This window comes from Phocoena phocoena, chromosome 1, assembly GCF_963924675.1.
Source record: "Phocoena phocoena chromosome 1, mPhoPho1.1, whole genome shotgun sequence".
NCBI classification, from domain to species: Eukaryota; Metazoa; Chordata; class Mammalia; order Artiodactyla; family Phocoenidae; genus Phocoena; species Phocoena phocoena.
In genome coordinates this window covers 61,521,307-61,543,846 of record NC_089219.1, presented here as the reverse complement: position 1 = coordinate 61,543,846, position 22,540 = coordinate 61,521,307, and the positions used below count along the sequence as shown (strand labels likewise).

Here is a 22,540-nt window from a genome sequence, read left to right as displayed (position 1 = left end):
GAGCAGAAGTACTTTCCTTTCGGGTCCTCCTGCCTGTAGGGGGCTCTCCGAGGCTTCTAGTGCCACGGAGGCCTCCCTCCTAGGCTGTCCCGGCGGCGCCTGTTAGTTTAGCTCAGAGAATTTATTTGCATTGTAAGTCTTTCGGCTAGGAAAAAAATCTCACAGGCATCTTTTTCTGGAAAATAACGTTCAAACTCAATCCAGGCCGAGTGTTCTCACTGTCAAACCCTGTCGCAGTGATGGGAAGGAGTCAGGCAGCGTGGGGACAGCCCCGGAGTGCCCAAAGTCCCCGGCCCGCTTCCTCCTGTGAAGACGCAGCTGCGGGTGGCTGTGGTGGCGGTGTCCAAGATGTCGACCAAGAATTTCCGAGTCAGTGACGGTGACTGGATTTGCCCTGACAAAAAGTGAGTTTATGAAGGGTCCCGAATTGGAGCGGGGTTGATCGGTAGAGGCTTTCTCGAGTCGACTGGGCATCTTCCGTTTTTACGGTCTCTGGTACCACCAGCCGGGTGGAGGCGGCGAATTGCCGGCTCCCGGGCGGGAAGGAGGCTCTTAGTCTCCTCACTATGAGGTCTTTCGGGAGCCTTTGTTTTGAGTATGTCTCCAGCATCTCCTAGATCATGTCTCTCCAAGTCAGCCCGTCATTTTCGGGAACGAGATGGCCGCCCTTTTGCCCCACACTCCACCCCCCGCCCCCGGCCAAGTTTCAGCGGTAAGGATATCTCCCTAACCGTGGCCACCTCGGTGTCTGATCTCCCCCACGTGACTTTTCCCTGCAGAACTTGACTCTTGTTCGCGGAAAGCGTTCGTTTCTTGAACTCATGTTTTTGCTTCTCATAATTCACCTTTTTTTTTTTTTCTCCAATTTAAACTTTCCTTACTGTTGATACTTTTTCCTCCCGAACACTATCCTCTTTTGGTTGGGGACATTCTGATTTTTTTTTTAATGACCTCTAATCACCCCACAAAAATTGGACCTTTCGCCTCGTTAGAGCCGAAACACATGAGGCCTGTGTTTTTGCCTGCTCAGCCCTGGAGAATGCCTGCTTCAAAGAAGCACGTGTTTAGTAACTCTGCTGAAACCAGTGTGCTCTACTAAATTGTTAGTACTATTTTATTGACGGGTCCTCAAGTAGGTCTGCCTATTTGGAGAGATATGAAAATTACTCCGGAAGGTAATTGTCAGAAAAATGGAATGCACAACTCGTTCCAAAAAAACCATTTGATTTCTTGTCTCTAAGCTAGCCACAGATAGCATGTGGAGTTCATGTAGTAAAGAGTAAAAGCTTTGAAGCAAATAAACCTAGGTTTAATTCCAGTCCTATTGCTTACAGATTATGGAACTTTAAATAGGTTATTTAACTTTGCTTAAAAAAAAAAAAAAAAAAATCTAGGGTGGAAGAGCTCCCTTACAGGGATATAACATAGACTGTATGTGTAGAGCAATAAAATGAAGCAAATACTGATTGATAGCTATGGATAGTAGTTTTAAAATCAAATGTCAAAGGAGAATAAGTCCTTATTTCCCCAGCATTTGTCTTCTATTCATATTTTAAGCAGTTTAAGTGAAACATGTTTTTTTACGTAAAAAATTGATGGCTCTCGATTGCATAAAGATTAAGATGACTTGAAGGGTCTCAAGTCTAACCATTTTGAATAGAACAAACAAGTGACTTTTGTGTTGTTGGTTACTTGTAGAATAATGTGCTTTTGACAGTGTCATTAATGACAGTATACTCAAATATTTGAGGTAGGTTTTTGTAAGAGTGCATTTCAACTCAGTTACAGATATATGAACAGGGTAACTTCTACAATGTGTATAAATCCAGAAAACATTTTCGGAATATATTTTCAATGCTTATTGGAGTCATAAAGATATTTTTTAGGGGGGAAAAAACAACCTAAAAATTAATTGGAGTGCTTCAGTTTAGTGTCCATTCTATATTTCACAACTTTATTTCATGCTAGTATAACACCTAAGAAATAATCAGCATTTTAAAGTTTAATCTGTACATGTTATTCAGAGCACTTAGCATGCTTTTACTGACATGCAGATGCACTGTGAAGACCATGTTAGTGAACCCAGTAAGTTTTTTGTTTTTGTTCATTAAATATCAGTATAAAGTGATAGGTTACTTGATGTATTGAGATTATTGGTTGTAGTTTTTCAGCCAGGTTTCAGAGGTTGATAAATATCCCCCAAAACTCAGTTTTCTTTTAATTATTGAACCTATTTATATTTTTAGTCCATACAGCCTATCTCCCTTTGTTTTTTACCATTCCACCTCCTATTTCTAACAAGAGTATTTTATTAAGATCTGTGAAGCTGTATCTGACTTAACTCATTTTCTCCCCCTTGGTTCACCCTTAGGACTTTGTATTTCTTATAATTCTTATTGTATAATCTTATTTTCTATACGAAGAATTACTTTAAAGTGTTTTTGAACCGCCGGTGCTTCATCAGTAATTGTTCAAGTGGACTCACATCTCACTTAAGCTTTGTGAGGGGATTTCATTATAATTAATGATATGTGCTAATAGGACACTGAGGCACAGAGATCCTCAGTGACTTACCAGGATCACATAATTGGTAAGTGAAAGATTGGAGTTTCTTATCCTCGACTTGTGACTTCAAATCTTGTATTTTTTCCACCTAAATTGTAAGGGTTGGTTTTGGGGTTTTTTTTTTGTTAACATTGACATTAACATGAAAAGAGATGGTGGTAGAAGTTCTGGACCCAGGTATATAGGGAGGACACATTAAAAAGTTGTGTAATAAGATTTTTTTAATTATATAAGTTTAGTAGATGTCTGTATAAATATTTTTTACTTTATTTTCAGATGTGGAAATGTAAACTTTGCTAGAAGAACTAGCTGTAATAGATGTGGTCGAGGTAAGCATTTAAGGAAGCTTCCTTTAAGACTGTGTATATAGATCATTTCTTTTTTTCCCAGATTCATACTTCATTTTTCTATTCTTCAGAGAAAACAACTGAGGCTAAGATGATGAAAGCTGGAGGCACTGAAATAGGAAAGACACTTGCAGAAAAGAGCCGAGGCTTGTTTAGTGCTAATGACTGGCAGTGTAAAACGTATGTGTTTCAAATTATCGTCCTCACTTTTTCCCGTAATAATATATCTAGCCACTACTTGTTAATATTACCTACTCTTACTAGCCACATTGAGAAGCCAAAGTAACCTTTAAATTAAAGATCTGTTGATTATTATTAAGTATATATCTGACGTAGTTTAAAGAACTTTTAAATTCTATTTTTTAATGGTAATATTAGTTGTTACTAAGATGAATTATGTATACCAGTAAACAGATTCTTAAGGTGAGCTAACATTCAAAAAAAAAAAAAAGAGGGAAGGGTATTTAAAAGCACTAAACCTATTTCTGTTAAAAAAAATCTCAAAAACTTTTAGCCTGTATCATTAATGTGAAATATACCACAAAATTTATTTTTCCTGTTTGCACAGTAATTTTAGAATCATAAGTTGCATACCGTAGTTAATTATTCCTAATTAGGTAGGTTTCTTAATATTTCTGGTTTTCACATGCTGTATTGATTTTTCCAATATCCATCTTTTCTATTAAGCAGATGAATCAAATACACATGAAAGGAGACTGAATCAGAAGAGGGTCTTACACAAATTTCTGGTCTTACAGATACTAAGTTAGTATTAGATAACTTTCCAGCAAGATTTGTTGCTGAATTTGGGATCCAGTGCTTGAACTGATTCTGCAAAACAAAATTTTTTTAACATTATTTGGAAGGTATAACCTCACTCTTGAGGTGAATTTGGAGACTGGGAAATTAGTAGAACCTTTCGTTTAAAGTGGTATCTTTTCCCCCCTATGATGACAGACTCTCTATAGATATAATTTGTCATTGATTTCTCATAAAATGACAAAGGCAGTCTTCATGCTGTATAGGTTTCCCTTCTCTGCTTAAGTAGTTCAGTCTGTTGGAACCATACTCTCTCCAGAATACGTACATTGGTACATTTTCTTTGTAGCATCCTTAGTACACATTCCTTTATGATAGTTCACTCTACTTTTTATTTTAAAATTTTAAAAATTTACTATTTGTCTTATGTTATAGTCTACTGATTTGATATTTTTCACTTTTAAAGTTGCAGTAATGTTAATTGGGCCAGAAGATCAGAGTGTAACATGTGTAATACTCCAAAGTATGCTAAGCTGGAAGAAAGAACAGGTAATATTCAAATGCAGTCCAACTAAATGATTTTAAAAGAACTAAACATTGAAATTAATAATTGTACCACTTCATAAGAGCACAGTAAATGAAGATTGTTTATTCTGCCCTTTTTTTGCGAGGGGGGGGCCGCCACGTTGGGTCTTTGTTGCTGCACGCGGGCTTCCTCTAGTTGCGGCGAGCGGGGGCTACTCTTTGTTGCGGCGCATGGGCTTCTCATTGCGGTGGCTTCTCTTGTTGCAGAGCACAGACTCTAGGCACGCAGGCTTCAGTAGTTGCTGAGCATAGGCTCAGTGCTTGCCGCACGCAGGCCCTAGAGTGTGCAAGCTTCAGTAGTTGCAGAGCATGGTCTCAGTAGTCGTGGCTCACGGGCTTTAGAGCGCAGGCTCAGTAGTTGTGGCGCACGGGCTCAGTTGCTCAGCATGTGAGATCTTCCTGGATCAGGGATCAAGCCCATGTCCCCTGCATTGGCAGGCAGATTCTTAACCACTGCGCTATCAGGGAAGTCCCTGCCCTTATATTTTTTTACCTTGTTTTTCTCCCCTCATCCACAAAGTCATCTTTTGTTCGATAATTTCACAATTTACAAAGTACAGCATCAGGAGGCCTTATCCTTACAAGTAGTCGACATTTAGTTTTAGAAATGCTTTATTCCTCACTCTTTCCTCTGCTGGTCTAAATGTTTATTATTAGTAATGATAGGGTAGTACCATTTTTTTAATTCATTAGATATGCTAGTATGACAAAAAAGAGCATGGGGCACCATTTAAAGTAATTGTCTAAAGTTTAGGCAATAATTACCAAATTTGGCTATACATTAGAATCATTTGAGAAACTCTAAAAATCCAGATTCCAAAACAGAACTATCAAAGCTCTTTCCGGGTGAGTCCCAAAAATCTGCAGGTGATTCAGATAGTGTTTGGTAATCATTGGCCTAAATAATAACCTATCATTGGCTCTGTGTGTTGTCAGTGGTGGGGTGAAAATATTTGCGAAATAGAATATAGTTTTCCCATTATCATCAGTTAGTGCAACCACATTATCAGTGTACTTCACATCTGATTTTGTCATTCAGCAACTTGTACAATCAAAGGCTCCATTCTATATTTAGTCACCTTGTCAGACCTAGACTTAGTAAACTATTTCCCTGTTTTATTTTCCTCTCTGACTTTAGACAATTCCATGCTCTGTATAGACTAAGACCTTTTAAATAAGGGTCTCCCTTTTCTTCCTTCCCTTACCTCTTTAAGGTTTACATTTTTTCCCCCTGTATTTTTAATCTATCCCCCCCACACCCCTCTGGTTGTTTATTCTGTCTCCTTTTTGGTTTTATTTTCGTGGCTGCAGAATGTTGGGGTTCTTCAAGGTCCAATTCCTGAGCTCTCTTTTTTGCTCTATATTTTCTAGGCATTTTCTTCTAAGCCCTAAGTTTAAGTGAGCATTGGCACACCAATGAGAACCAAATTTATGTCTCTAGCTCAGACTTCTTTGACCTGTATATTCAGCTGCCTATTCAGCATCACCATGTAAATGTCAAACTCATTATATCCAAACTGAATTCATGATTTTCCCCCAGGACGTGGCCCTCTTTTAGTGATCTCTTTCTCATGATTAGTACCACCCACCATATGCTTGTTACATAAACCAGAAACTTAGGTGTCCTTCTTAATAACTCCTTCACCTCTCCTGTACCCCAAAAGTCTTTTCCATCATTACCCTGGGCAGAGATACCACTATATCCTGTTTCTTGGAAAAAAAGCCATCTTGTTGGTGTCTGTACATACTCCCCTCCTGCTCAGTTGCAGCCAGGGTTTTTTTTTTTCCAAACTAAAAACTCCATTTGTGTAAAACCGTTTTGATTGCTTTTAGGATAAAGTCCAAAATCTTTTAACAGTTTTAAAAACTGTAATTCCTAAAAGCCTTTTATTTATTCACATTCTCTTTGACCTATTTTGTGACTCCTTTAAAAGTTTCACTAATGCAAGAGCTGTAGTCTAACAACTGAAGTTGTCAAAGTTTGTTTGATAACCTCACTTTCCTTTACTCATTATCTTTTTTCTGTCATTCCGGTGTCTTGACTCTTTCCCATCTCCCCATATATAAGTAGTTGTCTTTTGCTGGTCACTGTTGAAGATGTGAGCTAATACGTACTGTTGCTCTCTAGTTTCTCTTTACTATTTGTTCTGTTTACTAATTAATCAAAATACACAATCATAGAATTTTCAAGTTAGTGTATCAGTTCTTCCTTTGAAGTACATGTTATATTCATCCCCTTTTCTCTCATTTCCATTGTCACAACCCTAATTCAGGCCAGTTTTAAATCTGTTTGATCCTTTACTGGTCCTTGCTCATATTTTTCATTTTTTGAGACAAATGTTAAGATATGATTTTTATTTTAACACTTGCTAAAAGCATACAGAGATTCTTGGTTGCTTGTGTCATCTAAATTGTATTATAAAGCCTTTTAAAAAAAAAAAAGCAAAACTCATTCTTTAAATGGTACCAGAATTGTGGCATTTCCTATACTAATATATTGAAGAAGTATTTTTTGGCCATTGGGCATGTGCTGGGGATACTTGAGTGAGCAAAATAGACATGTAAAGGCAAGGATTAATGAAGTCTTCTTTGAGAGAGCAATGTTTAAGCTAAGAAGTGAAAGTAGCAAGTTGAGAGATCACTGTAAGCAAGAACAAACAGTTTGTGTGAATCAGGCCCTGAGACTTGAAAGAATTTAGCATATTGGATGAATTCCTAGGAGCTCCAGAAATCACTTCAGAAATAGGCAAAGGCCATGTAAATCATGGTAAGGAGTTTTATTTTATTCTAAATATAATGGGAAGTAACTGAAGGATTTTTAGCAGGGAGTGACACATCTAATTTTCTTTAAACATTACTGGTTTATGGAAAAAGAATTAGGGGGTAGGAGTGGCAAGAGTGGAAGCAAGAAGACCAATTTTTACAATATTCCCTGAAGAGGTTCAAACCAGTAGAATGAAGGAAACACACATAAATAAGCCAGTTATTCCTCTAACTCACTTATTATTCAGTAGAAATGATACTGAAGGTTTTTTTTTATGATAGAGCTATATTTTCCATGTATAGGGAAAGAGTTTGTGAGGTGTATTTGTTGTATGGGTTCAAACAGCATACCTTAATAATCTCTTTATTGTTAGCAGATTGTTTAGGTTCTTTTTTATGGCCTATGTGAGTGAACATGAAAATAGCTTTGTATTTGCTATCAAACTCACTTTAAAGTAATTTTACTTACATACCTATGCAAAATCTACCTATATGAGTTACAGTTCACTTTCTAAATCTTTGTATAATTGATTCTTTAGCTCCCCACATTTGCCATACCATTTTTTAGCTTTAGATTACTGACTAAACAAAGACCTCTACTAAAAGCCTTTTAAATAGGATTTTAATATAGGATTGTTTTAATATGTTTACACTTCCACAAATAAATAGTCCAGTTTATCAGGCATTTTTCTGCACTGGCCTTAAAAACAATCATTCTGTTGTATCGTATTTTTTCTTTTTTTTTCTTATGTGAATCATTTTCCATCTAGATCCCATGATTTTTTTTGTCTTAATTTTTCACCAACTTCAAAGTATTTTGAAGTTTAGGTCTTTACTATTAGTCATCTCTTACAATTTGTTTATCAAACAACTCGTACCTTAGTCTCAGGACATACTGATATAATATTAAACATATGTGTAGAGACAGGAAGTTGTATTGTTGAATTATAACTTTCTACAGTGTTTATATTCCAGAATTAACATTGAATTTGAGCTGTTTTGAGGTGAATATATACCCAGTTGTACTTGTTTCTGTTTCTTTATATTTGATACTCTGAAAAACTAGAGCCAAGAGTTTACTAAGGAAAAGTTGTTATTGGTATTTAAGACACTTTTCACTTTTGTATCATATTCATAAAAACAAAAGGAAATTCTTGTGTATTACAGTTGGAGTCTATTTTGTCTCCAGAACAAGGGAGGAGGAGGAGGAAAAAAGGGATGATATAAAGTGATATCCAAGGATAAACACTGATACATTGCAGTTTTCACTGGTACAAAGTACAGTGAAGAAAGGAAGGATTTTGTATTAATGTGATTTTGTTTTTTTAAGAAAGTTAATTTTATTACATTATTTTGTTGGGGCAATTACATGCTCTCTACTATTTGTTTGTGGCTCTTTTATGAAATTATAAGAGAGTAATTGATGAGGTTTTTTTTTTTAATGTCCGTGATTGACAGATTTAAAGTCACAAATCTTGAATTTTTAAAAAGTACTTTTTTATCTATAAGTTTATTTAACGTTTTGCTGGTTCATTAAATCCAGGAATCACTCTGTGCTGGTACTGTTCTGAAATATGAGGTAGTTAGATTATGTTACTTTTAACCACATCTCCATCTGTCAGTCTAAATTGTAGATGTTAGTTGTGACAGCAAACCGTAATGGTTTGCTGATCCTGATTGCTTTTTAGTAGCACATTTTCAGTTGGGAAGTTACTGACTTCTTCAGAAAACCTGAGTGACTTTTAACTGTATTTAAAACCAATTTGGATGTCCTTTATTGTGTCATTATATTTGTCTATATAATTAAAAATTTTCCAAGCTCTAGCTACATTTTAGCCCAGCAAAATTTCAGTTATCAAAAGATTTCAGACCATTTTCAACTAGTAAACAGTAAAATTTGTTAGTTGGTTCTTATTGAACCCACTTCTCCCAAAGAATTAGGATAAACTACAGAGGAAAGTCCTTTTAAAAGTTGGTTATAGCAGAGGTTTAAGGAGCTGTTTTCCACTCATATATTCCATGCATTACTAAAATCATATAGGACATTTTGAAATTGAGAAGAGCTGTAAGCGTAGCCACGGGACTTTTCCAGCTATGGTATATAACTTTGAGACTTCTCTATCGTGATTTGGTGGTTTTTTTTTTTTTTAGACCAGTAATTTATTAAAGGGATAGACAAATGTCTTTGGTAAGATTTTCTTTTTTTCTATTGCTTGTAAGTGATTCTGACATGTTTTTGTTACTTTGATGAATTGTTATAACAGTATATGCCCTCCCTTTTTTAGGATATGGTGGTGGTTTTAATGAAAGAGAAAATGTTGAATATATAGAAAGAGAAGAATCTGATGGTGAATATGATGAGGTAAGCTATACATTAGTGTGCAGGTTGAAAGCAGCTTAGAGAAACATGTTAGAAAATACCTTGCAAAAAGAAAATATTAAATGTATCTCATTTTTTAAGTACACTTTGAGTCTTTTACAGCAGCTTACCATTTTGTAGGAAATCCTAATGGACTTAAAACATATAATTGACGTAAAAATGTATGTTAACCAGCATAAAAATGTATATTAACCTAAATATATAAAAGTAATTTCTTTGAAAAAAAGTATTTATTTTAACACTTTCAGCTAACAGAAGTATTATGAAACTTTTTCTATAGTTTGGACGTAAAAAGAAAAAATACAGAGGGAAGGCAGTTGGTCCTGCATCTATTTTAAAGGAAGTTGAAGATAAAGAATCTGAGGGAGAAGAAGAGGATGAGGATGAAGATCTTTCTAAATATAAATTAGATGAGGTAAATTATTCAGGCTTTGTCTTATTCAGGCTATGGGATAACATGTGAATGTCTTTGACAACCTTTGGCCCATGGGGAAGATGTGTTCTCCAATGTAATCATTGGTTTTCACAAAGATTTTGAGCTTCTGCTCTGCCAAGCATTATTCTGACTCCGGAGATACAAAGTGACTGAGACACAACCACCTTTCTCTTAAGGGAACTTAAATTCCAGAGGGGGAAGGGCATAAATGAAAGATAATTTAAATAGCAATACTGTGATGTAGACACATGTTGTGATAGCAGAGCATTAGAAGAGCTACTTTGGTTTTAGTGGTTGGGGGATTTCTGAGGCAGTGGAATTTGAGCTGAAATTTGAGTGACAGAATGATATGAAGGAGCCTGCTGTAAGAGCTGGGGTCGGAGCACTTTTAAGGCAGGGAGGACAGCAAATAAAGTTTCCCCTAGCAGGAAACAAGCCAGCACCATCCAAAAAATCATACATAGGCTAGTGTGGTTAGAGCAGAGGGAAGAATGTAATGGGGGGGTCAGCAGCCACATTAGGTCTGGTGATGTTTTTTCTGTGGGGCCTGAGTGTAAAATTTTATGGATGAATAGATCCAGATTAAGGGTACTTTGGGGACTGAGCATAGGATGCCCTTGAATGCAGCTGAACAAATCAATGCAAAACAAGTTTTAAAAACAAATAAGGTATATTTATCTGATCTGTGTTTTAGAGTGATGACTGTCAACATATTGAGATACTTGGGAGGCAGAATGGATTCACAGTTAGGGAGACTACCTAAAAGCTTATGGTAGTATACTAAAGAATGAAGTTCTGAACTAAGACTGAGGGAGCTGGATTCAAGAACTTTTAAGGGAGTAAAACTGAAAATTCTTGACAGCTCATTTGGAAATACATTGTGATGAAAAAGAAAATGAGTATGACTTCTACATTTACTTCTTTAACTGTCTGAGACAGTCATTAAGTCTCTTTAGCTGAGATGAGGAATGTAGTAGTCAGATTTCAGGACTGAGAATGAATTTGCTGAGGTGTTAGCTATATAATAAATCCATATGGAGATGTCCAGTACACAGAACTATTCATCATTCCTAGATAGCATGGCTATCTAAATGTCTAAATATAATTGACTCTGAGTTTTCGTTAGGATGAGGATGAAGATGATGCTGATCTCTCAAAGTATAATCTTGATGCCAGTGAAGAAGAAGATAGTAATAAAAAGAAATCTAATAGACGAAGTCGCTCAAAGTCTCGGTCTTCACATTCACGATCTTCATCACGCTCATCCTCCCCCTCCAGTTCAAGGTCTAGGTCCAGGTAAACGGGTACAGGTCAAGGGTAACACCAGTCAAAATGTCAGTATCTAACTTCTTTACTTATAAATTTTGTTTTCCTTGACTAAATAAGCTTTCCTTTTATTTCAGAGTTTTCTTTCAAGTCATCTTTTATAAGATAATTTTTTCTGTCTTAGTGCCATGAAGTTATTGTCCAATATTTTCAGAAATACAAAATTTTAATATGAAACTTCCTTAGTTCCATTTTAACACCATGCCTTTTATTAAAATAGACTTTAAAAATTCAATTAAATCATTACATATAGTGATACTGAGTTATCTAAGGAGATGGTTTACATTTAGAAATTTCAACGTAAATAAAGTGAAGATTTATATTTCCACTGATGATTTTAAACACTAGTACAAAAATTTTCTAGGCATTTAAGTTGTTGCTTACTACACAGTGTTTTATTTGGTATATGTGTTCTGAATAAAGAAGCAAATTCATCTGTATTCTATTATCTTAATGCTTATACTTTAGAGCTGTCCAGGAATAAATCAGAAGATTTAATTTGTGTTGTACTTGAATATTATTTTGTTAGTAATGTAAAGTTTTAATTGAAAAGTCCCTCATTGTGCAATCGACAATAAAAATGAAGTTTTGGTTGAGAAAAAGCAATACCTTATGTAAGCAATCTTCCCTTGAAGAACTATTTAGTTAAGTGAAACTATGTGCAATGAATTTTAACTGTATTGGGGAATAAAATATTAGCTAATTGAGTAATTAATAATTAGATAATTGTTAATTGAGTACTGTAAAGGCTGAAAACTTAAAAGAGTGATTATAAAGATAATTTTAAGGTAAAAAATTACTGTTTTTCTGCAGATTATTATTTTCAGGGACAAATTAAGTGTATAAATTAAATGAAATTTATTTCATTTCTTGACTTTTTAAATTCAAATGGACCATATCTCCCCTATGTCATTTTTCAGTAATATAATTACGTAAAACAGTGACAGGATTGTCAATGTAGTTTCTCTTTAATTCTCTAACCTTTGAGTAGACAGAAAAACCTATGGATTTAAAAATGTACACATATCAACATTTAAGCTTTATGCTAGATAGTGACTAAGAAAATAGAAGGATTTTTAAATTGGAAAAGGGAAATTGATGGAAATATTTCACAGAAGTTAAATATAAACTGCAACATCCAGTATTCCTGGATGTGTAAGTCCCGGGATACTTTTAAATATTTGTGAACATATAAAGTATTCAGTGTTAATAAAGTGATAATGCTGAACGTTTTTATTTGTACAATCTCGAATGATTTTTAGAGAAGTTTTGTCAAACTTGGAAAGTAATAGTTGATTGTTTTCAAAAATTATTACCTTAAGTTTTGACATAAGTATTAATACAGAATAAAAGTTTAAAATAAACCTTAAAATACTGTATTTTGAAAATATATATCCCAAATAGTATTCTTACTATATGAAAATGAATTCTAATACATATTTTTCTTTCAGTGTTCGTATCACAAAGCTTAATTAAATGGTCCTGGAAAAAAAAAATCCTTCCATGTTGTTCCAGGTCCCGTTCAAGAAGTTCTTCCAGTTCGCAGTCAAGATCTCGTTCCAGTTCCAGAGAACGTTCGAGATCTCGTGGGTCGAAATCAAGGTGAATGAGGTAGCTTCTCTCTGTAAAGCAGAGAGAAAAAATATTTAAAGGCTGCAGAAGGCGTTGCTTTTTTTCCTCTTATTTTGCTTCTACTTGTCAATTTTATTTTAGCATTAGAAAACTAATGCACTTGCCTCAGCTTAATTTTCTCACCGTGAGACGTTTCCATTGCCAGCAGTGTGCCAAGACATTCCCATGATTGAATTAACATGGTTATTTTGCATTATGCAAGGTTTGCTATTTTTGTGCTAAACTGTGATGAAGTAGGAAGATGGAGCCAAGTCTTATCACCAAATGTCTGTTCATTAAAGTTATTTTGCAGTAGTAGTTAAAATAAATTGAGATATGGAAATAAACAGTTTACTCCATATTTTAAAAGGAAGAAAAAGAACTGCCTCAAAACAAATTTTGTTTTGCATGGCAATTGTTTCAATATTTATAGAAACAATTTTGTCATTTATATTAGATGAAGTTTCTGGAGGGTTTTATTTTCATTTATCTGTAATATAACACAGAATATTGTACACAGTATGTATAGTATGTAAGAAATATAGACACTTCTTAAATTCCACAAATTAAATCAAGAAGTTTGGTTGGTTAGTCTAGGTAGGATGTGATCTTAAAGTAAGCATTCTTGTTAACTTCAGGTTGCATTTAGTTAGACCTGCAGAGGGAAGAAAATTTGTAGAGAAGCAAGTGAGAAACTAGTTTTTAGTCTCTTGAAGTTTTTTCTAGTCTTGGTCATAATATACTGCCTTTCTTTTTAATTTAATTTATCTATTAAAGGCAGCTAACATGAATAAGAAAACAACGAAAATTCCTCTTGTGTGGAACTACACTGAAGTGTAGTGGTAGCTATTTTGGTAAAAATAATTGCTTAATAGCTTATTTTAGAGCCAATCTGTAGCATTAGAGGGCAACTGTAATTTGAGAACATTAAGGAGAAAAGGATGATATGCACACTTGTATTAAGCCAATACAAAATAGAGAGCAAGTGAGATCATTGTTATTATTATGTATTATCAATGTTTCATTTCTTTTATCTGAGTGCTTCTTAGGTGAAGATCCTTAAGTCCTAGTTCCCTTTGGGAAGCACTTTAATTAAGGTTTACAGAACAGCCTTCATAATTCTTTTCAAACATTTTTTTCATTGCTTATAACTTTCCAAAGAATTCTCCTTTTGGGCTTTCTGATTTTATTTTAAGCCCAAAGGTGAATTTTTTGGGAAGTTTGAGCTAAATTACTTCAACCAAAATATGTAAATGAAGAAAAAAATTGTATTTAAACATTTGTGCATTTACCTCTGCCTGAAGCATGTGAATGTCAACACTTCATACTTCATGGATAGTAATCCTTCATAAAAATAAATATTGTTAATATAAATCAAGTTTTAAAGTTATTCATTTTATTTTCCTTTGAATAGTTAGCGATTTAATAGCTACTGTTCTTTGTCATTTTGTTCCCCTATCCCTGCTTTTTCTACAGCAGCTTAACTAATAAGTTGCATAATTCCACAGCAAATTGTTATGCTTACTTTCCTCAGGAAGTTGTATGATACATATTTTTTCCCCAGATGGAAGGATGTAGTTTCTAGACATAAAGTCATGCAAATGCCCACCTGTTAGCTTTGCTATTTATGTATACTTTAAAATGAAAGCCTTAAATTTTAAAAGAAGTATTTAATTCTACTTTAATACATTAAGCTGGTTTTTAATTGTAAGTAATGAGCACTTATCTTAGAATTTTTTAAAGTGATGAAATTAAAGTAAATTGTTTAAGTAGAATTATTTCATGGTTGAACCAGAGGTCTTCTGTTGAGTAAGCAGTAAGTATTCTTCCTTATAAAATTTTTATAGTTATAAATTCTGTTTGTTTATTTTTGGAGCTATTAACTAAACCATCTGCCTGATTTCTTCTTTTAATGAAATGTTTGATTTGTTTCTCAATCAATGAAGATCCAGCTCCAGGTCCCACAGGGGCTCTTCTTCCCCACGAAAAAGATCTTACTCAAGTTCATCATCTTCTCCTGAGAGGAACAGAAAGAGAAGTCGTTCTAGATCTTCTTCATCTGGTGATCGCAAAAAAAGACGAACAAGATCACGGTCACCTGAAAGGTTTGGGTTTCTGTAGAAATAAGAATGGGTGTTCTTAAGTGTGTTTAATAGAGTAACTGAACTTCTCAGTCAAGGATTAGATTTTCATTATCTCCTTCGTTCCCACTTCAAATTATTCTTTTCAACTTTGGACTTCAAAAAACAGATAATTACTTTGTTTATCCTTTGTTCTTTGATCAGGTTGTTTAGAAAAGATCAAACCACTCTCTTCCACTATTTGATCATTTTGTTTAAATTTTTATTTTCATATATAATTATTATAGCCAACTCTCGGTTATTTCTGTCTCTTAAGATTTTAATTCAGAAGGTGTGTGTTGACGTAATTTAGAGGTTGATTTTTATCAGTATTAATTTATGCTCTTGATTTTACATTAAATATTAGAAACCGTAGGATTCTAGGGCATCTAATAAGAAAATTAACTATTACAGATCATTGGAAATCTGTCCTAATTTAAATATGTATAAATGCATTTCCACAACAATTTATTGTTTCATGCCCTTTATAAGGAAATTGTTCTTGTAGCTAATACATTTTTCATCTTTCAGTCCAAATCCTTTTTTTTTTTGTAGAGAAAGACCATTACTAGATTACTTTATCTGTGTTGACATTTTTAAAAGTGGGAAAGTGTGTCATCTGTCAGCCTTTTCTGCAGCAGGCTAATTATTCGGATTTATTATTTTTCTCTTGGTTCTCAATGTCTACATAGTCATTTTAATGGCTTCCTTAATAATCTTGGAAATTTCTATATCCTTTCAGCTTGTGAAAGTAAGGATTAGATAAAATCTGATTTTTGCTGTGTTCAGTGCTAGGATTACCCCTCCTTGTACATAATGACTGGTTTTGCATCTTCCCGTTTTGAAGTTTAGATATTAAGGTTACACACAAGTAGTCTCATTTCTGTGCATTTGTTCCTTTGTAAGAAAATTACTCCATACTTCAATGAAACTCATTCTGTTGTTTTTTTTCCACGTCTGCAAATTTTTATCTTAGCCACATATAATCCCCCTAGTTTGTTGTCATCTAAACTTAATGAACATGTTCTCTATTCCATAAGCCAGGTGATTGGTGAAAACACTAAACAACCCTGAGCCCAGGGCCAACCCCTCGGAACACCACTACTTTACCCAGGTTGATATATTGCCTTATTCATATTAGCTGCATGAATATAATCCTGTAACTAATTGTACAATCATCTTGTGTGACCTAGATTTCCACAACATAATTATTTATGGATATATATTTGCATACACAGAAGCCTTGCTATATCTATTTTACATATAGACTTACCACATTATATACAGTGTATCACAGAGAACGATTAAGTCACGCTGCCATCACCAAGTTTATATGTCTTTGTTGTATTAATCTGTAGTTTTATACAATTTTGCAAGGCTTTCTTTCATTACCTTAAATAATTGAGAGGTGGCTATATCGAGAGATTTTTAAATTATGATTGCACTGCTACTGGGCTCATATCCAAGGTCTAATAAGTACTAGTTAATTTTATGTGTATAAGTTTATATCTCAGATTTTAATTATTCCTCTTACCAGTGTAATGAGGTTTAATTTTTCATATTCTCAAAGTCTTACAAATGCTGATATTCAGCTCCAGCTTACCAGATTACCTGCTTTCTCCATTATGTCTTACAGGCACCACAGGTCACCTTCCGGATCATCCCATTCTGGTTCCCGTTCAAGTTCAAAAAAGAAATAATGAATTAAAATTTACATCTTAAAAAAAAAAAAAAAAAAGTCCAGTACAGTGCATGAAGCATATTTTTTAAGAAGTTGGTGTCTTACTTGGTCAGAAGTGCTAAATCTGCTAGTAGAGGTGCATGCCTTTCATTGCTTTTCAGAACAATACAGCTATGTTTATTTGTGAAATTAAAAGTAAATGGTATTTTAAGCCATAATGTCCCCAAATAGATGCTTTGTTTATCATTCGTTATTTACAACCATTTGCTTCATTTAAAACCATCTCAGCGATAACAGTACTTTGTTTTTTAATTTGAACTCTTGTTTTCCTCATCTCCAAATATGAGCATTACCTAGGCTTGTCTGGACTTTGGGCATGGAAGCAAGACTGTGGTAAAGTAGTTGGAAACAATCTGTTTATGTTAATCCAGGAAAAGGAGTCAACCTGTTTATGTTAACCTATGTTGAAATGATTCTTATTAACTAGTTGTAAAACAGTCAACTGGAAATTTCTTTATTTTAAAATTCCCTACGTTAAGGGTGCCTTAGAATCATTGTTTCTCTTTTATCCAGTTTTACTTTTTGCACCACCAAGTTTAATACAGAAAAGTTTTGTGAATTGGAGAGGAGAAAGGTGTTTATTTCTCCTTTTCTGACACGTAATTTGGAGCAAGAATGCCAGACAGTTGATCTCTACTAATATGGTTGATGAGAAAAACATCTTACTTTAAAATGTTTAATATTTTTAGGAGCTTTGTGTGATACCCTTTAAAAATCTAGTTATCACATTATAGGGTAGACAGTTAAATCATAGTTAATGAGGAACAAATTGAAGAAAGTTTTTGAAGTATATTTCTCTTTGGGTGAAAGACAAACAGACATTGTGAATTTAAGTGAACATTTGCTTTGAGATGTTTAATTTTAAACACGTTGCATAAAATTTTCTTCTGAGTTAAAGATGAATGCTTATTTCCTCATGACATAAGCAGAAATAATTGTTCCTATTCACTTGAAATTACTTATGGCTTAAAATACTTTCAAGGTTTATTTCTCAAAATTAAAATCTGGTCATTTGAGCTCTGTTCTGTCTTCTGGTTTTAAAAATGGTTTCTCTTAACAGTATCTTCAGTGACAATGCAAGGTAAGTATATTAAGGGAAGTTGACAATTGTGCTTGGGAACTTTTTGTCATGGGGATCAGTATCCACATTTTTTGTTTTGGGTGGGGGGTTTGTTTGTGTTTCCATAATATTAATGTCTACTGCAACTAAAAATTAAAATGTTTTAAGGTACTTAGTAGACAGAGCAAAATGATATTTGCTTTTTTATTTTGAAATGAGTGATTTTTCTCTTCAACTCATCTAAAGATGAAAGCGAAATAGCTTACGTAGAAATATTTTGATAATATTTTTACAATGAACTTCCCCTGCTTTTTTTATGTCTTAAAATTTTCTTTGCTACATTTACTGTAGGTTGCACAAGAACTTTACTCTCTTGTAATTGTGCCTCAGACTTCTTGAAAGTCCACCTTCTAAATTGCCCATATGATCTTCTAGATTCTACATGTTATCGTTGGTTTATTCTTGTGCTTTCTGTATTTAAAACTTTGGCTGTACTAATAAGTAAATGCAAGGTTATAAATTTAGCTGATAGTAGTTTACAGACAATTCAAATGATTATGATTTTATTTGGTTTAACTAAGCTGTACTAGTTCATTTCGTAAGGAAATGATGCTGTAGACAAATGTAAATAAAGCTTGTGAGTCGAGCATCAAGTGGTGTTTGTTAGAAATAAATTAGAATTTTTAAGCTCTGATTTAATGTTCATTTTTAAGCTATTTACAGTCTGGTTTGTTTTTTGATTGTGCATCTTAAACTCCCTATATTCACTTACCCTTTATGTAAGGTCACCTTATTTTTATATATGAATGCTTGGTTTAAAACATTCCAAAGCCATGATCACTATAACCTTGGGCACTGAGCAATTTTTGTGACTTTTTTAAACAGAAGAGTACCCAAATTAGTTGAATACTTTATACCAGAACATAACCTTATTCCTTGTGGCAAAAAACATGCCATAGTGTGCTTCCATTAAAACTGTCACTTTATAGCACTCAACAAGTATCCCTTTTAACTGCCAAGGGTTCTTAAATTTCCATGTAGAATCCTTCATCTAAACAACATTGAATGGTTGGTATCTGGTAACAAATGTTCAAGTTCAGAACAAGCTCTAAGCATAAGACCATCTCTAGGCATACTTAACCAAGGTAAAACTAATCTTTGATTTTTTTTTTTTTTTTCTCATGTCTTCTTGATATTTGGCATCCACAGCTAGTGTTGTAGATGCTGGTGAGAAGGTAGGGAATTTCTCCCTTCTGCCCCACCTAACAATTTTGACATAATCGTTAGTTGTTTTGTTTTGTTTTTTAATAGAAATAGCATTATAGCTTTCCTGAACTGGAAATAGTTTTATTTCTGAAAAACAGTGGAGAGTTTTAATTTAAAGACAATTTAAGGTATATAATAGTGATTTTCAGGCTAATTCTTCCTGTCACCTTTACATACTATAGTATATCATCCCCTGTTTTGCAAAAAGGAAGATTACAGTTTAAGGAAATTAAAAACTTGCCCAAGGGAGCCATAGGAGTAGCATAATGGGGATTCAACCCCAAGTCTGATGGCAGATTTCAGTATTACCTCTAATAACAACCAAATAACATGTTTGAGAAGATAAATGTTAAGCCAAAATGGTCAGATGTTTTTTAATCTGATTTAGTAAGAAGGTGTTAATTTCAGTCATTTCTAGGTAGGTAGATTGGTAGACAGGCATACTATTTTGAAATATCTTTAAATATACAGGAAAGTTGCAAAGGTTGTATGGAGAGTTCCCATATACTCCCACCGAGTTTCCACCGTGGTTAGCGTATTACCCTGTGATTTTGTCAAAACTAAGAAACCAACATTCATGTATTACTGTTACTTACAATCCAGATTTTGTTTGAATATCAGCATTTTTCTATTACGCTAATCCAGGATACCATATTACACTTTTTTGTCACATTTCTCCAGTCTCCTCTGGTCTGACAGTTTTTCATTCTTTCCTTGCTTTTGATGACTTTGACAGTCATGAGGAGTACTGGCTGGGTATACTTTAGAATGTCCCTCATTCTGAGTTTGTCTGGTTTTTCTTGTGATTAGACTGGAGTTGTTGGTTTTTAAAGCAAATACCGCAGAGGAAAAAAGTGCCCTTCTCACCACATCATGTCAGGGATACATGATATTCATATGACATCACCGGGGATGTTAACCTTCATCACTTGATTAAGGTAGGAATTGCCTGAAATCACCATTGTAGTTCATTTTTTTCCCTTAATTTATTCCATTCTTTGGAAGCAAGTTACTAAGTATAGCCCACCTTCAGAGTAGGGATAGGGAGAATTCAACTCTACCTCCTGTGGGGGAAGGCTGTCTACTCATATTTGTAATTCCTCTGTTACAAAGATTTGTCTCCTATTTATTTACATCTGTATGGACTTCCACATATTTATCCTTTAAGTGAAAGTTCAATGCTATGTTATTTTATTGCTCAAACTGTTCCCAGCTTTGGCCATTGAGAGTCCTTTGACATGCCTCCATTCTCCAATAGAATGGAAGGAAGGAAAGGAAGAATTGTTGAAGAGGGAGGTTTATCATCAAGTAGGTGAGGGAATAGAATCTAGACCTGTGGTGGTGGTAGCAATGATAGCTTTGACCTTATAGTATCAGGAAGGATGAATCCAGGTAGCATTAGAGCCAAGTTTATAGTCACTGAGAATGACCAGCAAACACAGTTGGGTTTTTTTCCCCAGCCACATTGAACCACATGGATACTTACAGGAGGGTAGAGGGTGTTGAAGCATTGCACACAGATAAAAGATGAATGTGTGATAACTCATAGTTCCCAAATGCCTGTATTTAGCAAAATAAAAGGTACTAGCATAAGAAAAGTATTTACAATAACTGGTAACTTCCTAAATACATAAATGAATGATTAAAGTGTATCTAAGATGAAGAATGCTATACAGCATTATCCAAGAGAATAAGAAGACCTGGGGTTTGAAGCTAAAATATATATATGACAACCCCTTTCCCATAATCTCAAATCTAGTGGGGGAGTGCTCTTATAAAAATATTTCATGGTAGAAATAAAGTCTGCTAAGTGGGAAAAAAATCAGTCTTGTCTGAATGAAGAGGCAAACTCTTAAGGAATTGACTTGAGCAGTCTTGAAGGACAAGTTTATTGAAGAATAAGGTGAGCTTTAATTTCTATCTACACTCTTCCCCTGGAGTCAAAGAACCAGATTTGAATTTTTACATCATGGTACCTGTATGACCTTGGACATCGTTATGCCTCGCACACAAGTATACAGCAAATATTGGCTATTAATTTCACTCCCTACTTATGTTTTCAGTTATTTCATATACACTAATACTCAAATGTTTATTTCCTACTTACTCCTTTCTACAGCACCAGATCCGTTTCTCTCACTGCCTACTGTGTATCTCCTTTTAAATATCAAACAATTCCACCATACCTAAATTCTCCCCATGCAATCTCTCCATCAAAATAATGTATTTCACATCAATAAACACCATTATCAGTGACTTTGGGGATCCTCTTAGATTTCTCTTTTGCCTCCCAACTCCATACCAAATAAATCTGATTTACCCTAGAATCGATAGTTCTTAACCCTCAAGCCTGCACTGCTCCATTACTACTATCACTGCTTTGGTTTATGGGCTAAGATAACTACAGTTGCCTCCTAAATGGTCATTTGGCCTCCAGTCCTGTCTGGCATATATAGTAGGTTTTCCACAGTATTTGCTACATGCTATTTAACCAAGCAGTGATCCTTTCATTACTCATACCAGAGTGGTCTTATTAACAAGCAGTTTCTGTTCATGTAATTTCCTTGCTTAACATCTTTCCTATGGGTTTCAGGATTAAACTGAAATCCTTTGTGTCACCGTCCCTTCCCCCAGCCCTGTCAATTCCAGCAAGCTTGGGCACATAGCCTATATAGCTAGCCACATGATCCATGCTGAACTACTTGTGATAGATTTTCATCCACGTACAGGCTTCCTATGCCTGAAATGCCCTGCACACTCATTGCCATCCCTTTTTCACTTGGACTTCATGACAATTCAGAACACTAGGATGCCATCCCTGGTTCCTGAGTTTCCATAGGAATTAGGTGAATTTCTTGAAAGGCCCTACCCAGTATTTCTGGCCCTTTCAGTGTTCTCTCACAGCAAGCACTCAGTGTTTGGCAAGGGTGTCAATATCTGTCATGTTTCTTACAAGGTTTTAGTAATTTTTTTTCATCCAGTGCTACTAATGAATGCTTATTCTTTACTGGAAAACATTTGATTGCAGGAGATTTTTCCTGAAGTTATATCATGACAGCCAGTTACCAAACAGGTCTCAATTTTTTTTTCTATTAAATTTTAATAGGTCCATTTCTTCACAAGCTGATAAGGTTTGAATTTACTTATCCAGCTATGCTTCAGTGTAGTATAGAATCTAGAAATTGCATGTAAACACTGTTCATTGTCCTCAATGTTATATTTAAAGTATGCCAACTTTTGTTTATCGTAAACAGCTTAGATAAGGTTGGAAACAAAGACTCACTGGTATATATTTTGAAATCTGTTTTAGTTTCTTTTTATATCACCAAGGACAGAAGCACTAAAAATTATTCTGGAAGTAAGATTTTTTTTGTCAATCATTGGTTTTTTCCTAACATGTCTCTGCAAAAATACTAACCTAAGCAACTTTGCTTATGAATTGGTAAATTGAGTTCCTTTAGAATGTATGACTCTTGAACAAAGTGCATTGGGGTGCATCATATGCAAAATAAGCAGTGAATTTAAAAATTAGCCTTAGTGTTCTGGTGTAGGACCAGATAATAGAGGTCAAAATGGTTTAG

The 22,540-nt window shown here is 34.5% G+C and overlaps 1 protein-coding gene across 3 annotated transcripts; it reads left to right on the top strand.

Annotated features, from left to right (window-relative positions):
- Positions 1–288: 288 nt before the first annotated feature.
- On the top strand, positions 289–18,384 carry ZRANB2 (zinc finger RANBP2-type containing 2). Of its 3 annotated transcripts, XM_065881546.1 has the most exons (11): positions 345–404; positions 2,842–2,894; positions 2,984–3,092; positions 4,138–4,220; positions 9,305–9,381; positions 9,680–9,814; positions 10,962–11,131; positions 12,677–12,763; positions 14,719–14,877; positions 15,933–16,006; positions 16,529–18,384. In XM_065881546.1, exons 1-10 carry the CDS (start codon positions 349–351, stop codon positions 15,964–15,966), a joined length of 963 nt encoding a protein of 320 aa, XP_065737618.1. In that variant the 5' UTR covers positions 345–348; the 3' UTR covers positions 15,967–16,006; positions 16,529–18,384. The 3 variants fall into 3 exon arrangements, with proteins under 3 accessions (XP_065737612.1, XP_065737618.1, XP_065737609.1); XM_065881540.1 differs by lacking the exon at positions 15,933–16,006 and having other exon boundaries at positions 289–404; positions 14,725–14,877; XM_065881537.1 differs by lacking the exon at positions 15,933–16,006 and having other exon boundaries at positions 349–404; positions 16,529–16,610.
- The last annotated feature ends 4,156 nt before the right edge of the window (positions 18,385–22,540 follow it).